Source organism: Cydia amplana, chromosome 2 (genome assembly GCF_948474715.1).
Source record: "Cydia amplana chromosome 2, ilCydAmpl1.1, whole genome shotgun sequence".
Taxonomy (NCBI): Eukaryota; Metazoa; Arthropoda; class Insecta; order Lepidoptera; family Tortricidae; genus Cydia; species Cydia amplana.
This window is the reverse complement of record NC_086070.1, coordinates 257,954-275,345: the sequence shown is the minus strand read 5'-3', so window position 1 is coordinate 275,345 and position 17,392 is coordinate 257,954. Positions and strand designations below refer to the sequence as shown.

At 40.8% G+C, this 17,392-nt stretch overlaps 2 protein-coding genes across 2 annotated transcripts; one reads left to right on the top strand and one right to left on the bottom strand.

The window, feature by feature from the left end:
- Positions 1–533: 533 nt before the first annotated feature.
- LOC134656625 (tRNA (guanine(10)-N2)-methyltransferase homolog) lies at positions 534–6,539 on the top strand. The gene is made up of 9 exons (XM_063512185.1): positions 534–697; positions 775–1,161; positions 1,384–1,518; positions 1,833–2,022; positions 2,302–2,375; positions 3,200–3,338; positions 3,916–4,114; positions 5,273–5,437; positions 6,404–6,539. The coding sequence occupies exons 1-9, from the start codon at positions 626–628 to the stop codon at positions 6,516–6,518; spliced, it is 1,476 nt and encodes a 491-aa protein (XP_063368255.1). The 5' UTR covers positions 534–625; the 3' UTR covers positions 6,519–6,539.
- A 1,002-nt stretch (positions 6,540–7,541) lies between these two features.
- Positions 7,542–17,326, bottom strand: LOC134655669 (ER membrane protein complex subunit 2-like). The gene is made up of 8 exons (XM_063511110.1): positions 17,173–17,326; positions 16,702–16,812; positions 15,863–16,013; positions 13,646–13,789; positions 13,025–13,181; positions 9,703–9,798; positions 8,370–8,456; positions 7,542–7,643 (listed from the first exon to the last, which is right to left on the bottom strand). Exons 1-8 carry the CDS (start codon positions 17,204–17,206, stop codon positions 7,542–7,544), a joined length of 882 nt encoding a protein of 293 aa, XP_063367180.1. The 5' UTR covers positions 17,207–17,326.
- Positions 17,327–17,392: the final 66 nt, after the last annotated feature.

The window sequence follows — 17,392 nt, the reverse complement described above, 5'->3', positions numbered from 1 at the left end:
TCTAAAGTCTATTTTTTTATTCGGTAGACTGAAATGACAGTTAATAGTATGAAATGACATTTCATGTTCACCGAATTCAGTCTATCGAATAAAAAAAATAGACTTTAGACCAATACAGAATTTGACACTGGACTAGACCTTATAAAAATAATCTTGACTTGTTTCTGCACCAAATGCATGAACACAATGGCATGCGTGGTTGACTGTTTGCATACTCGAATAACTGGTGCATTAAGCTTGAGTAAAGGAAATTGCTCACGCAAGTATAGTTTGTCAAAGGACTGTCTCATTTCAAACATAAACAGAGAGAATCATACTATCTTTGCCTTACACTAGTACTAGCACCCAAAAGAAAAGGATGATTATAGTTTTCCTGGTTCTTACTGACTGACAAATTAGTTTGACCAACTATATTATTATTATCAACGGAAAAAGAAAACGTTCCCCAGTCTTGCTTAATAGAGAAAAAAAACATGCTTCTGAAACGTCAATGTCAAAGTATTTGAGGTTATGTTTTGATTCGTGACTTCGTGAGTCGTGTTGGGTAAACTTACTTTTATTAATTCAAATATTTACGTGCATAGAATGTAGCTGAAGGAGTGTTTATGCTAAAGAGAAGTTACAAATGCATTTAAGAAAAATGTGGCCGCGGTATTTGTTATGGTTCGCTCAGGAACACGTCGATTTTCGGCACGCTGTAAGTTATTTTACCTTTGTTTAAAAACTTTTTTATTTTTTGCCGATCTCAGTCAATACCTTTGCAATATATTACAGGAAATGCAAAGTTTGCTGTCCATGTTCAATATTCCGATCAGATATGTCGAAAAACCATGTGAAGTCAAACCTTACTGGGTAGTAGAAGTGCCTTCGGAAGAGTGCGTCAGAAAACTTGCGTCGCGATCCGTGCTTCTTAAAAACTGTATAGAATTATGGTCGAGAGCCAAAACCGAGGCGCAGCTGCATCAAAACTTGAAGCGAGCCATGCAGAACAGCACACACCAGTGGATCACTTCAGAGGGTTCGGAAAATGGAGTCTGTGACCAAGATATTTGCCCCAGTGGGTTGATAGACGCGTGTCGGCCGGTGGACAAGTCTTTCAAAGTGGAAGTTGAGACCTTCTGCAAGCATTTTAGTATGAAGGAGAAAGTTGAGAAAATTGAGGTTTGTATTGTACAACTACTTTTTTAATTACAAATAAAATTAAATACAAATCCCCTGATGATGTGAAAATAAAACAATAGTCAGTTTGCTTAAAAGCATAGTGTTTTATCAAATCTACCATAATTGATTGAAATGATTAAAACTTAATTTAAAAAAATTCAAATATGTATAATCTACAGGCAAACTAAACTATTTTACTAAAATTAAATGGAACTGTTTCAGAAATTTGATTACCTTTCATTAGATGGCCCCGTGAAGCTGAAGAACCCAGCCACAGTGCTGAGCTACATAGAGTTCTACGGACTGGACCCCAACAATGTGCCCGAGCAGCCCGAAGACTTGTTCTTTGGGAGATGGGTAAGTTTCTTGTATAGATACAAATGCACTTAACTATTTCAAAACCTAACACTTGATAAATAAATATATGGGACAATATTAAACAAATAGATTGAGGTATATGGGCTCAATAAGGCTTGTCTTGTAATACTTAAATTCATTTGTTTAAATGGTTCCCAAAGTTGACTGGGCTTCGACTCATCTAACAAACATCTTACTTAGTTCTACACACCTGGCTGTTTTTAAAAATAAAAAATAACTAAAAATAATTTTATGAACACCTAATTTGATTTGATTATAATTATAACCATTGATTGTACAACACTTTTATCAAGGTAGCAGATGGGCAGCGTGACCTGATCCAGCAGCACTCCTTAAAGAAGCGCACATTCATCGGCAACACCAGCATGGATCCTGCGCTAGCATTGCTAGCTGCCAATCAGGCACAAGTCCGAGATGGAGATATAGTGCTGGACCCTTTTGTCGGTTCTGGCTCTCTCCTGGTTGCTGCAGCTCATTTTGGAGGTACTCTACACACATAACCTAATACACTTTAAAAATACTCGCTTAATTATTTACAAATCAGGTTTCACAAATTCCCTTTCAGGAAGTGTATTGGATCGGCAATTGAGGCTTTATGATACATCCCTCTTAAATCTTAATCAGTTCAAGTTATCGCCCAGTAGGAAGTGCTTCACGGAATTTGTACCTGGATTGGGATCTCTATATGCCTTGTTCTCCCGTCCCATTGGCCCTTGCAGTGTCATTTGAGTGGTTTGCTAAACAATGAGCTATATGTTGCAGCGTATGTGTACGGCACAGACATCGACTACCTCATGCTGCACGCGCGGACGAGGCCCACGCGCGTCGGACAAAAGGTATCTATGGCAACCACCTAAAACCTTTTTACTTTTATAACTACCACGGGACTTAATCGCGTAAGGTACTAATTAGGTACTAAATCTTTGTCAAAAGATGGATTCGATATAACGCCTTCAAATAGGGGAACTGGACTTGGTCGTGTCGACCTTACGTCAGAATGGCTGGCCACTTTATTTTCAATATTTCTCGATTTCTATTGAGGTACTAAATATTTGATGTCAGGTACCAAATAGTACTAAATAGGTACTAAATCTTGGAGTAACATCCATCTTGGAGCCATCATGGTCCTGTCATCCTGACGTTCACGTTATAAAAGTATGAGTGAGAATCGTGTTAGTTTAAATCAATATAAAACCTTTTTGTTATTAATGTTGCTTGATTTACCTATGTAATCTATGTATTTTCAATGTATAGTTTACACTGTCAAGAGGTAGTTAATTTTACTACTTACCAAGTAGGTCTTAATTGTAGGGATGCTAGACACAACCATTTTTTTTACTGCCTATAAAAGTTTTACACCTACTATGTTCAGCAGTAAACGATTTGATAATATGGCCTTATCATCTGGGGCTGTGGGAAAAGTTATGATAAGAGGAAGCAGTAGGATGCATATATGATATGAAGGTACTTTGCGCCTGAGGACCAACCGCGAACACCGAAATTCGCTAATTGCGGCATCTTTCTCTGCCACTCTAATTACGGCTTAGTTGGAGTAATAAAAGAGAAAGATGCCCGCAATTTGCGAGTTCGGTGTTCGCGGTAGGCCATCTGAAGTGGATGAGGGTTTGAAAACATCATAAAAGCAATGATTTTTCTCCAGGTCCGTAAGAAAGAGGAGAGCATCCGCGCCAATATGCAGCAGTACGGCGTCGGCGCCCGGTTCCTGGACGTGCTGGTGAGCGACTCCTCGCGCCCGCTGTGGCGCCCCGGGTGGCACGTGGACGCCGTCATTACCGACCGTAAGTACTTCCAAGGTTTCCAACTCGGCATCAGTCAGAAAACATCGTGAAGAAACCGGACCGATAGAATCTAGTTTTACTCGGCTCCGAGTCGCCCGACGAATGTTTTATGTAGGTACCATTATCGAACGAGCGAGCGAAGCGAAGCGAAGTTCTTACATTCGACTTGGGACACGCGGCTGGCTAGGGGCACGTCCCGGCATTTCAATGTTTTTAAGCTGAACTATCAGAGGATAGTTTGATACACAATAACTTAAGTAAATTTGTTCTAATTTCAATGAAATTGGGTAAACGTGTAGTTGAGGGCATTATATTTTAGTCATTAAATTATGAGCAGGCTCGCTCAAGGGGTTATTGAGCTAGAAGAGCTTAGAAGGCCAAAAAGCAATTTGAGAGGGGTCTTGCTATTCTGGTCATCTTTTTTGCAAGAAAGTATGGTCGAGTTTGGTATCAAATGAAAGTGCTCGGCTTACACATTTATATATATTTTTTTAATTTACCATTTTTAAACTACAGTTCTATGCGAAACGCGAGTTCTCAGTTCGGGGCGAACTACTAGTATATTTTCTTCTTTCAGCCCCATACGGAATCCGCGAGCCGACCGAACGCGTGGGCATAGAGAAGGAGGACTACACTCTCCTCGCGGAGCACCTAGCGCGGCACGTGCCCGCCAAAGTGGAGTACGCGCTGCCGCAGCTGTACCGCGACCTGCTGGGCGCGGCCGCGCGCCGCCTGCCGCCCGGCCGCCGCCTCGTCGCCTGGTACCCGCTGCTCCGGTAACCATACACTAATCCCGGCACAAGGGGTGGGGTTGCCAGATCGAAAGGCGCTATTATCGGGAAAAAATATAAATTTTTCGGGATTTTGAGACTTAAGTCGGGAAAAAATAAACAAATTAAAGTAATTGTATTAAAAAACAACGATATTTTATATTATTGGCACTACGTCAGCTGCTCTGCCCATAGACGTTTTTATAACGCTGACGCGCTCGACACGGGTCGCTCTCTCGCTCGACGACAGTTCGGAACTTGAAATTATTGTTCTATAATGAGCAGCTGTTTTTCGGGACAATTTCCACTTTGTCGGGAATCGGGAACACATGCTAAACTTCGGGAGAATCCCGCCAAATCCAGACCATCTGGCAACCCTAACAAGGGGAGGTTAAAACCATGGTTTGATCCAGTAGAGAGCGTGACTTCTCATTCTTGTCATGTCAATAATAATTGAAGTAGATTTTCCTTTCTCCCCCTCCGCCTAGGTTCTCGATTTTGATCACAATACTTCCCCTTCCTCATTACATAATATATATACCTACCTGTTTCGAATAAAGCTGACGTTTTTAGGGTTCCGTAGTCAAATGGCAAAAAACGGAACCCTTATAGATTCGTCATGTCTGTCTGTCTGTCCGTCTGTCTGTCCGTCCGTCCGTATGTCACAGCCACTTTTCTCCGAAACTATAAGAACTATACTGTTGAAACTTGGTAAGTAGATGTATTCTGTGAACCGCATTAAGATTTTCACACAAAAATAGAAAAAAAACAATAAATTTTTGGGATTCCCTATACTTCGAACTGAAACTCAAAAAAAATTTTTTCATCAAACCCATACGTGTCCGTGTACATCTATGGATAGGTCTTCAAAAATGATATTGAGGTTTCTAATATAATTTTTTTCTAAACTGAATAGTTTGCGCGAGAGACACTTCCAAAGTGGTAAAATGTGTCCCCCCCCTGTAACTTCTAAAATAAGAGAATGATAAAACTAAAAAAATATATGATGTACATTACCATGTAAACTTCCACCGAAAATTGGTTTGAACGAGATCTAGCAAGTATTTTTTTTTTTATACGTCATAAATCGCCTAAATACGGAACCCTTCATGGGCGAGTGCGACTCGCACTTGGCCGGTTTTGATGGTTACTTAACGATTTCAGAGCGGAATACAACCCCGACCGGCTGCCGTCCCACCCGTGCCTCGAGCTGGTGGCCAACTCCGAGCAAGTCCTGTCTCGGCTCACCGCGAGGAGATTACTTACTTACGAGAAGATACGGGAGCCGGACGGGGACGTCGCGGCCGACGGAGGGGTCCACAACTTCAGGTGAGCCTTGTGTGGGGGGCGTAAGGTCGGTATTGCCGTGGCGGGAGGCCGACAGCTCCGAGCGAGGTTTGTCTCGGCTCACTGCCAGAAGGTTGCTCACTTATGAGATGATACGGGAGGCCGACAGTAGCGTCCACAATTTCAGGTGAACCTCGTGTGGGGGGCATAAGGTCCGTACTGGCGTCGCACATTTTTAAGTGACCATATCTCTCTAAATAAATCTCAAAGCTGTAATATGTCACTACTGAGTACTGTTTCAAATATTTGCTTTAAGTTTAGACACTCGAATCGATTTAAGACTACCTTTTTTAAATGACACTATCGTCTTTCAGTCCAGCCGTCTGTAGTAATTATACATTGTTGAAGGTATTTTTAGGGTTCCGTAGCCAAATGGCAAAAAACGGAACCCTTATAGATTCGTCATGTCTGTCTGTCTGTCCGTCTGTCCGTCCGTATGTCACAGCCACTTTTCTCCGAAACTATATGAACTATACTGTTGAAACTTGGTAAGTATGTAGATGTATTCTGTGAACCGCATTAAGATTTTCACACAAAAATAGAAAAAAAAACAATAAATTTTTGGGGTTCCCCATACTTCGAACTGAAACTCAAAATTTTTTTTTCATCAAACCCATACGTGTGGGGTATCTATGGATAGGTCTTCAAAAATGATATTGAGGTTTCTAATATCATTTTTTTCTAAACTGAATAGTTTGCGCGAGAGACACTTCCAAAGTGGTAAAATGTGTGTCCCCCCGCCCTGTAACTTCTAAAATAAGAGAATGATAAAACTAAAAAAAATATATGATGTACATTACCATGTAAACTTCCACCGAAAATTGGTTTGAACGAGATCTAGTAAGTAGTTTTTTTTTATACGTCATAAATCGCCTAAATACGGAACCCTTCATGGGCGAGTCCGACTTGGCCGCTTTTTTTTTAACACCAATCTCATTTTGTGATCAGGGAGAAGTACTTCAACTCCGGAGAGGAGACGCGCCGCGCCCGGAAGGAGCGCCGCGCGGCGGAGCTGGCCGCCTACTTGACGCAGACACACAACCAGACTGCAGATGTCACTTAATACCTTTATTGTTTAATATACTCTTACATATACATATTTATGTTGCAACTTATTTCCTACCAACAGTCCAGGAAATCGATGGAATCTACAAGATTTGACTTATTGGAAAGGTTTGTTCAGTGCTGATAATGAAAATCTGGCAGGAATGATGCGACTCCATCGATTTCTAGGTTTCTCTTATAATAAATATATATTTTTTATATCTACTTTATACCCGAATTGGCTCACAATTTCTATTAATTTATATGTATAATTATGGGGAGTTTAAACAGTATGGGGACTCGTGTGGCATATGTCCAGATTTTACATCGTCGATGATTAGTGTCATTCTATGGAACTCGCTAACTATGTAAATAAGGGTGAATCAACTTTTTCTTGTCACTCGTTGCCATGGTTACGTTCTCCTGGGTCACTCTTTAAAACCGGATTTTTAGGCATTTAAATTCACCAAACACGCTTTTTAGTGATCATTATAAACCCTTTCCATTGAGGGTCGGTTCCATTGGTAGACCCAAGCGCGTCAGAAGGTGGTGTACAATGTCTTCTAACAAACTATGCTACTATTGTCTCTTGGCTGACCGGACAGAATAACAACAAGAAATTGTTGATCCACCCATAAAAGTAACTAGTAAATTCATTATTCAGAGACAATTTCAATATGGCGGTTTGTTTACATAGTTACCAAGTTCCATAGAATGACACATTAGGTACCATTAGTTTCAATAACTTTTTTTGAGATACGACGTGTTCTCATCTGTCCCCGTCTCGATTACGCGGGGTGGGGACAAACGGAAACACATCCGACATAAAGTTCGATCTCGCAAGCATGTTTGTCAACTCTCGTAAAACATGAGACTAACGTCGCAACCGCGACGTACGAAGGTCAACATCGACTGCACAAAGATGGGCCCGAGGAGGATGTTAGTTCGGAAACTGGTACATATATTCCACATAGTAAAACATCAGTTTGATCGAGTAGGTGGGGCAGCCCCGTGTGTGTGTGTGTGTGTGTGTGTGTGTATGTTAGTCTGTTAACGCGAGCGCGGCCAGCGAGCGCGCGAGCGGCGCGTGCGCATGCGCATGCGCGTCGCCGCGGGCCGCCTGCTGCGCGGCGGCGGCGCGGCCCTGCAACACGTCAGGGTCTTAACCAGGGATGTTGCGGATGCCGATTTTTTGACATCCGCGGATGCGGATGCGGATTTTTAAAGGCTCACATCCGCGGATGCGGATGTCAAGATAGGTACATAAAAAACATCAAATATTACATTTTAGTAATTTTTATTTAAAAAAACCGGCCAAGTGCGAGTCGGACTCGCGTTCCAAGGGTTCCGTACATTAAGTCCCACTCGCGCTTGACTGCTCATTTCTAATAGGTTTTTTTGGTTAATGACTAAATTACCTACCAGTCTAGCACTTACGCCGATGCTAAGACGTTCCTGTACCGACCTGTTCCACATCCGCATTAAACTCCGCATCGATTTTATGCGGATGCGGATGTTGAAAATAATGCGGAAGTTCCGCGGTTGCGGATGCGGATATTCGCAACATCCCTGGTCTAAACAATGGCGCAACAGCCATGGCATTCCTTCCTAAGCGACTATACCTCCCCCTTCCCACCCATGTGGTGAAAAAAAATGCTTTTTATCCGTTTCATTCATCTTTTAACCGTTCCGACTATTTTAAATTTTATAGTAAAATCAACTCTTTTCTTGGAACTCGTCGCCTCGGTTAAGTTCTTTGAGGTCCCTCCTGACGAACTACCTAGGCACCTATATATTCCCCTCGCGGGACAGAATGACGACAAGAAATGATTGGTCGCCGCGACCATTGGTACTCAAAGTTGTAACATACCTGCGCCCACTGGCACAGCTTGAGCACCTCCTGCCGCTTGCCGCCGCTCCCGGAGGACTTGTAGTGGTTCAGCAAGTTGTTGGTTGCCTGTCGAAATAAACGAATTATTCTTTAAATTAACCTATTAATAGTACATTATTGTCGAGGTTCGGAAGTAGCTACTTGCAGGCTGAGGATTCGTTTTAAACGGACGACCTTGGGAGTCCGTTTAATTGAATCCGAAGCCAGCGAGTAGCCTTCCAGCCGAGTCATATATAGTGCTTTTCTCAAAAATGGTGCAAGAAGTAGAAATTATTTACCGGAGCAACGGTATAATTGTCACAGAAAAAAGTAAAACCATTAAAAATATTTGCTTTGCCGCCTTTAAAAAAAAAGAAGTGTATTTTTCTGCTGAAAATACGCCAACCTATTTGAGACACCTAAATAGTCGCGGTACCAACATTATAATAATAAGTGCTGATCATCTGTTTGGCTGTTTAATTGGACCTATGCCTTCATTTGATATGGCCATTTCAACTTTTAAAAAGTTTGGAGCTCGTTAAATAATGGAATTTGTATGCAACATTGCAGTCCCGAAATCGAGACTGCAATGTTTTTAATTTTTTGACAGACCATAAACTACGCACTTCGCGACCAATTTTTTGACCGGCAACGTCGACTTTGCCGTCCATTTTTGAGAAAAATAAGATTACGGCCCGGATATAATAATATGCAAGTGATACGTAGGATAATTGAAAACTGATATTTGTGTCTTTTTAGCACCCTTAATTATAGTTATTGTATGCATAATTACAATAAAAATTAAATCTAAATGGTATTTATTGTCAAACCGACTTTTGTCGACGTTTTTACAAAAAAATATCAAAAATGATTTATTCATGGCAAACTACGTTTCATACAAGCGTATTGTGTTAGAAATAAAAATGTATTAGACAAGGTATATAGTTTACCACGAAATAATCCCGCCTCAGCATAATGCTAACTCTAATGTCGGCTATCGTTCCGGCGAGACCATTTGTGGGCCACGACCGCAACACTACCCCATTATGAACCCAAATACACCCAAACAAATCTCTATATGTATGGCTGCAAGGAACCTGATAGCTGCTTATAGTTAGGTCACAGGGCGGACACGCCATACATCAAAAATGATTTGCGTTTATATGTGTGCGCGGCACGTCTGTACACGCGTCATTGAGTTTCTGACGGAATCCTGCCGGAATCTCAGTAGAGCGACTTACGCACACATTCATGTCGCGGCCTGTCGCGGGCGAGGTAATCCGAATATTATACTATTACTTATTCTGTGGTTAGGTGTTACATAGTGGCATACCAGAAATAGTCCGAGCAGCGCCCGCATGTTGTCCGGGTTGAGCTTCACGGCCTGGCTGTAATACGTCTTGGCCAGCTCCATGTTCTCCATGCCGCCCTAGAAGATACATGTTATACATAAATACACAAACAACGTACCACCAACGTGTCACCTGCAGGTTGCATTATTATGTCTCTCTTCGAAGGCCGCAAAAATATGTGACACGCTCTGATGGATGGCTCTACAAATAAGATCGTGTCAGATATTTTTGCGGCCTTTCTTATGTAACATATACACGGGATTATTACGCCATCATGGGTCCTAGATAAATAGTTTTTTCTATACTTACACTCAGGGCCGGATTAAGCATGTCGGGGCCCCTAGGCAGTGCAATGCTCGGGGCCCCCTTACAGTCTTTAATTCTGCATACATAAGTTCAGTTGTTCAGTACAGGGAAGTAAGTTTGCGGTTGCGTAATGAGAACCTTCAGGTGTCGGTTGAGCCGATCCGAACATGCTGAACGATGTCTAATTTTCGCTCTTGCGTGGACATAAAGGTTTTTTATATTAGTTTTTACCGATTCCTCCTTGCGTCCAGTGTGGGGAGAGTTCTTTTTTTCTCAATAAGTAGTTAAATATTTTGCGAGGCTGAACAGCGATTGTCCGACCATACGAGCCACATGATTAAAATTAACGTAATAATAAATATTTTACATGTGTTTAAATGATTGATATTCATTAACTAGTCAAATTAGCATATAAGTACAGGGTAAATCGGAAAAGCAATAAAAATCGCGAGCGCAGCGAGCGCGAAATTTTTTGTGAAAAAATTGTGAAAGCGTGTTAAAAAAGCCTAAAAATCCGAAATTACCCAGTGAGGCAAGCTTTCATGCGAGGTCAAAGCCGTGCTTCAGGGTAAGCTCAGCTAGATCACAGACGCCAACCAATGTCCATTGTATTAAAAAGCGAGACCGCAGGCCGAGCTTGGCGCAGCGAGGCCAAAGGCTAAGCTGAAGAAGAGATTTGGTAGAGGAACCAAAAATTGAGGTAAAAAGTGAGGCTGAAGGTCGAGCTCAGCAATCACCACAACCACATACTTAACAAGCGCGAAGCGTACTTATAACCAGCGAGGTGAGCTTTCATGCGAGGCAAAAGGCTAAGCTTCTGAAATCAATGTTTATATTTGTTAAAAAGCTACGCCGAAGGTCGAGCTGTAAGAAAGCAGCGCTCTGATACGAACCAATCGTCAAATGTTACTCAACAATAATATATGTGTCATACAAGAGTTACTCGGTGGGCCGAAGTTTCATTAATGAGGTTTTAGGCCCTCGGGAGCCTGAAATTCGAGCTCGATTTACAGACTTTAAAAGCTATAAAATAACATAATTTACATAATCATTTGATGATTGTGTGTCTGAGAAACTGATATTGGACATTAGGTATAAGTAGGTACCATAAAAATATATTTATGAATTTTGGCCATATGAAACACATTTTCTTTTGGCGCGCACGGGGCCGCCGGGGCCCCCTAGCCGAGGCGGGGCCCCCTAGCCGAGACGGGGCCCATAGGCAGTTGCCTACTCTGCCTTAGGGTTAATCCGGCCCTGCTTACACTATGGAATGTCAAATTAAGCTAGAACTAGAATGGCGTAACAATCACGGAGCGTGACTGTATAATGTAAACTATGTTATATAGTTCGTTTTTTTTAGCATTAGAATTAAGGTAAACAATCTTGACGTGTCTTTTTAATAAAAAATATTGAAAAACGCTTTAAAAAATAGTTTATATTACTTATGAAAGCAAAACAATGTAAAAGTATATGATTTATAATTCTAACATATTTGCTGTGACTTATTTTGCAATGGTGATTTTTAGGGTTCCGTACCCAAAGGGTAAAAATGGGAGCCTATTACTAAGACTCCGCTGTCCGTCCGTCCGTCCGTCCGTCTGTCACCAGGCTGTATCTCACGAACCGTGATAGCTAGACAGTTGAAATTTTCACAGATGATGTATTTCTGTTGCCGCTATAACAACAAATACTAAAAACAGAATAAAATAAAGATTTAAGTGGGGCTCCCATACAACAAACGTGATTTTTGACCGAAGTTAAGCAACGTCGGGCGGGGTCAGTACTTGGATGGGTCACAGTTTTTTGCTTGTTTTGCTCTATTTTTTGTTGATGGTGCGGAACCCTCCGTGCGCGAGTCCGACTCGCACTTGGCCGGTTTTAATAAAAATACATGTCAAGATCGCTTACCTTCTTTCTAATGCTAAAAAAACGAAGTATAGTCAAATGTAAAAAGTTTTTGTCATTGAAATTAGTATAATAATGAACAGTCAATGAAAGCACGAAGAAACATTCCATGTTTGCCAAAAATTTTTTGCTGTTGTAGCAACAATTTTATTTATAATCAATATTCCTACCTTTGTGAATTGTATTTCCTGAAGCTGTACCTTTTACTGAGAATACTGAGGTGTGCAATAAAAAGTATTCTGCCAATCTGTCTAGTCAGACCAAGCTAAGTTAGACAGTGCAAGTAAACATAAACATCATAATTTCATAGAAGTTTGAGTTTAAAAATAACACTTGCACAGCCTGTGCTATCATAATCGCTGCCGACTTAGCTTGGTTTGACTCTATCTATCCCCAACCCGAGACAGATGGCAATACACCACCAATAGGCTACATGACAATTATTTTTTTATGGTATCAATCGATCGGGTTTGTTTTTAGGATCAAATGTCTATATGGGACCCGTCGCATTAAAGTAACAGAAAAGTCAGAAATTGTAGTCAAAGTCCGACAGTCGCACTTCACTCGCGAAACGCCCTATACAAAACGGCCAGAGGCCGTGACGTCATCGCCTATCTTGTAGTATGGGTAAAACAAGAAAATTGCGTTTTTGTCGGTGAAATATTGCGTTTATGTATATAGTCGCCATACAATATTTTTTGGATGAAATGTAAGGAATCGAATGGTACCCTTACTTTTATCGTTTTTGGAAGTTAAAAAAAACTTAAATTTTGAAACTTTCAGGTCCCGTAATTTTGTAATTTTTCAATATTTTATTTTAATATCCACATTATTGTGATAAATCGCTCGTTCGCTATCTATTTTACTAGATTTTGTTATAAAATTCAACATGTGTCATCATCCCTATTCCGAAAACCTTTAACAACCAGTACGGATATGATGGTCGTTCTTGTCTACGTGACAGCGTGATAAAACGGTGTCCGTCACTTTCTTTCCCACGGTGTTAAACAGTGAGAGTTATTTTGTCACGTGGATAAAGATGGATAAAGCTATCCATAATAGGCTGGCAGCTCGCATAGGTCAGCTCACCATGGTGTACCGGATGTCCGCCAGCCGCTGCAGGTGCAGGTGGCTGTGCGGCTGGTGCAGCAGCAGCTCCTCGGCGCAGAAGCCGGCGCGCGCGCACTCGCCCGCCTGCAGGTACAGCTCGCACAGCTCCTGCCACGCCTCCACGTCCGACATGAACCTGGAGGACATTCAGACAAGCTGCAGTCGGTTGCACTAACTCAACTTAAAGTAAGATTATTAAATAAACGCAAGCAATATACAAAGCTACCTACTTACTTCTTCAGGTAGTCGACCGGCTCCTTGATGGCCTCGACTATAAGTCCTTGTTCCATGAGGATGGCGACTCTTCACTTACCGTCCGGCAGTTAGCATCCGGCAGTAGTGGAACAAGGACTCACTTCTTCAGGTAGTCGACCAGCTCCTTGATGGCCTCGACTATAAGTCCCTGCTCCATGAGGATGGTGACTCTTCACTTACCGTCCAGCAGTTGGCATGCAGCAGTAGTGGAACAAGGACTCACTTCTTCAGGTAGTCGACTAGCTCCTTGATGGCCTCGACTATAAGTCCCCGCGCCTTGAGGATGGCGACTCTTCACTTACCGTCCAGCAGTTGGCATGCAGCAGTAGTGGAACAAGGACTCACTTCTTCAGGTAGTCGACCAGCTCCTTGACGGCCTCGACTATAAGTCCCTGCGCCTTGAGGATGGCGACTCTGCGCTTGCGCGCGGCCGCGTTCGTCTCGTCCGCCTTGATGATAACGTCCAGCAGCTCCAGGGCTTCCTCGTACCTGCAGCATCGAAATATGTCATCCAATCCCAAACATTGATGGCAGATAATGATGCAGATGGCATTCATGTCTTTTCTTGTAATCTGTGTGTTCTTTTTAGGGTTCCGTAGCCAAATGGCAAAAAACGGAACCCTTATAGATTCGTCATGTCTGTCTGTCTGTCTGTCCGTCTGTCTGTCCGTCCGTATGTCACAGCCACTTTTCTCCGAAACTATAAGAACTATACTGTTGAAACTTGGTAAGTAGATGTATTCTGTGAACAGCATTAAGATTTTCACACAAAAATAGAAAAAAAAACAATAAATTTTTGGGGTTCCCCATACTTCGAACTGAAACTCAAAATTTTTTTTTTCATCAAACCCATACGTGTGGGGTATCTATGGATAGGTCTTCAAAAATGATATTGAGGTTTCTAATATCATTTTTTTCTAAACTGAATAGTTTGCGCGAGAGACACTTCCAAAGTGGTAAAATGTGTCCCCCCCCCCTGTAACTTCTAAAATAAGAGAATGATAAAACTAAAAAAAATATATGATGTACATTACCATGTAAACTTCCACCGAAAATTGGTTTGAACGAGATCTAGTAAGTAGTTTTTTTTTTATACGTCATAAATCGCCTAAATACGGAACCCTTCATGGGCGAGTCCGACTCGCACTTGGCCGCTTTTTTATTGTAGACTTAAAAAATAAATACAGCTCACAAACCAATAAATAAAAATCTTGTTAAATTCTATGTCTGCTGAAAGATATTCTTAGGTTAAATAGATACTGAATTAGAAACTATGTTATTGGAGGATTAGAGGTGTTACAATGTCTTACTTCAAATGAGGTGAGGTACTAGCATATTTTCAGCATCGGCTAAGTATTCCATTAATTCCAACAGCAACAATTTTTTTTATGTGTGCATCACTTCCTTTATAAATAAATAAATAGTAATATTTAATTGGAGTGCAATTCTGGAGGTTAAAAATAGAACTTTTAGGAGAAAGATAATTTTAGAATCAAACTAAGAACAAAGTACCTACATACCACATAGCAACTTAATTTGCTGCTTTTATGAAACTTGTTCTAACTTAGCACTTTTTTATTGTTAGATTGTTTAGTAGGTACTCCTTGCTACTTGATATAATTTTAAGTATGATAATCACTAGCGACCCGCAACGGATTTTGATGCGGTTTTTTTAAATAGATAAGAGTGATTCAAGAGGAAGGTTTATGTATAATTTGTTACCCGTGCGAAGCCGGGGCGGGTCGCTAGTTATTATATAGAAGTGACTAACTTACCACCTCAGATTAATGTGATGCGCGCGAGTAAATGAGTAAAATGAGTAGAGGAGTGAAGTAAGACATTTTTGCGGTACGAAGTACTGCGACAAATTAACAAAATGAGTGGTACAAATGAGGTGCCTCACGAGTGAGCGACTCAACACTAGTACATGTACAGTCACCACACGGGATTGTTATGCCATTTAGGGTTCTTGCTAAAATGGAAATTCTATAGCGTAATTATTGAACAACCAATTTATCTACGACCCTAATGGCCCAAAATCCCGGAGCGTGATGACACATACCCACCACACGGTGAGCTTTACTTATTCTAATTTAGCCAATTCTAATAATAATAATTATTATTATTATTATTCTATAAGCAGGCAGGCAGTTGTGACAAATGATATTGCCTGTATCCAGTAATCATTGATAGTTGTCATTGACAAGTAGATGTATAGGTGTGCTTGTCTAGTTGATTTTTAAATTGGTTCACATTTTGTGCTGAGACCACATCTTCAGGAAGTTTGTTCCAAGCCCTCACTACTCGGTTGCTCAAAAAGTGTTTGTATGGGTTACTGTGGGACTTATGCCTTTCTAACTTTAAGTGATGACCTCTCAGACGGGTGTTGTGGATGTAAAAATTTAAATTGGTTGACCCAGCATAGTTGCCAGGCGCCCAGTATTGCACAAATGTTGTCTGGCTTCTTCCTTCTCTGTTGTTAACATGCAGTCTCATTGTATAAGTGGATAACCTAAACAAAGATAGATTGCATAAGGGACAATGAGAAAATGCGGGACTGACCTCTCTTCTGCCTCTAGCTGTGCTGCCTTGTAGCGCATGACCCGCATGCTGCCCGGGAACTCCTGCTTCAGCATGGATATGCACTGCTTGGACACGCTGTATGTGTGGGTGTCCAGTGCCGCGTACAGCACTTGCTCCAGGATCACATATTCTGTACGATAAATATGCTGTGTAAGTTGTGCAAAGCCAAGCATGAAAATGGCCAAAACGCAGAAATCGAAATTGTGTTAATCTACCTCTTTATTGCTCAAATATGCAAGAGTGATAGAGAGGCATCTATCCCCTATTAATACTGACTTTTTTTTGTTTACATTCAACATTATGCCATTATTATATTATTATTATATATATTTCTTGCACATCCGTTTTAAAAATTGACTGTTCTTTTGTTATGTTTTCACGATGTGTGATCCCTTAAGGGTAAAAGCCTCCTCCATCTTTTTCCATTTCTCTTTGTCGGTAGCATTATTCTCCCAAGTCTTTCCTGCAATTGCTATGATGTTGTCAACCCATCGTTTTCTTTGTTTTCCTGAGTTTCATTTGCCCAGTGGGCCTTTCATATTCAACATTATGCCATACTGAATAAAAAACAAATAAACTACTACTTTGTTTTCTTTCTCCATTTACATGCTGTAGGATTACTGTTCCTGTATTAGCAATAAAGTTTTGGTATTTTGTAAATGTTCTGTTAAGCCCCGTCTCCATATCGCGCGGCAAGCTATTGAACATTGGCTGCCAATGTTCAATAGCTTGCCGCGCGATATGGAGACGGGGCTTCACATGTTTGTTACTATTGTTTGAAATAACAATGAATTATGATGAGTTGAGTGGTGGCTCACTCTCATTGCCGAGCTTGTTGATGTCGTCCATGATGGCGACCCAGAACTCCATCACGTCCTCGCTGCGCCGCTCGTTGTTCTCCCGCCATTGCCGCATCAAGTCTTTTATTTCTGAAAAAAAAAAAAATCTTAAGTGTTATTGAGCTGATAATATACTAATGAATAGTTAATACATAGAAACACTACAAAAAAGTTTTAGTGAATATTTGCTAAGGTAGTATTTTTTATTACATACTGTTATTTCGTTGCTTGCTTGAAAAACGTAAAGTTATTAATGAAAATAAAAGGAAACATTGCAACCGAACATAAGCAATAATTATGTATATTTGGTCTGAATATAATATAGTCAAGGCAAGTCTAATTTATTCAGGATTTTCTTTATTCAGTTAACTACGTTATCTACAATACAAGAGAACCTTTGCTCATGGTAATTTAAATGAAAATAATTTGATGTATGGTATGTTTACACACCTCCAATGCTGAGATCTTCGTAATTGTAAGACATATTTATCTTGTTTTATTTTATTTACTAAAGCAATAAACAATCTTATATTAACCAAATAAGTAATAGAATATTAGAATTTCAGTAATGTTGTCGGAAACAGGAAAACTCATGCAGTAATTTCCTTTCCTTCCGTCAGATAGTTGATAGTTGTCAATCTGAATTGTCAGTAATTGTCAAAAAATTCGG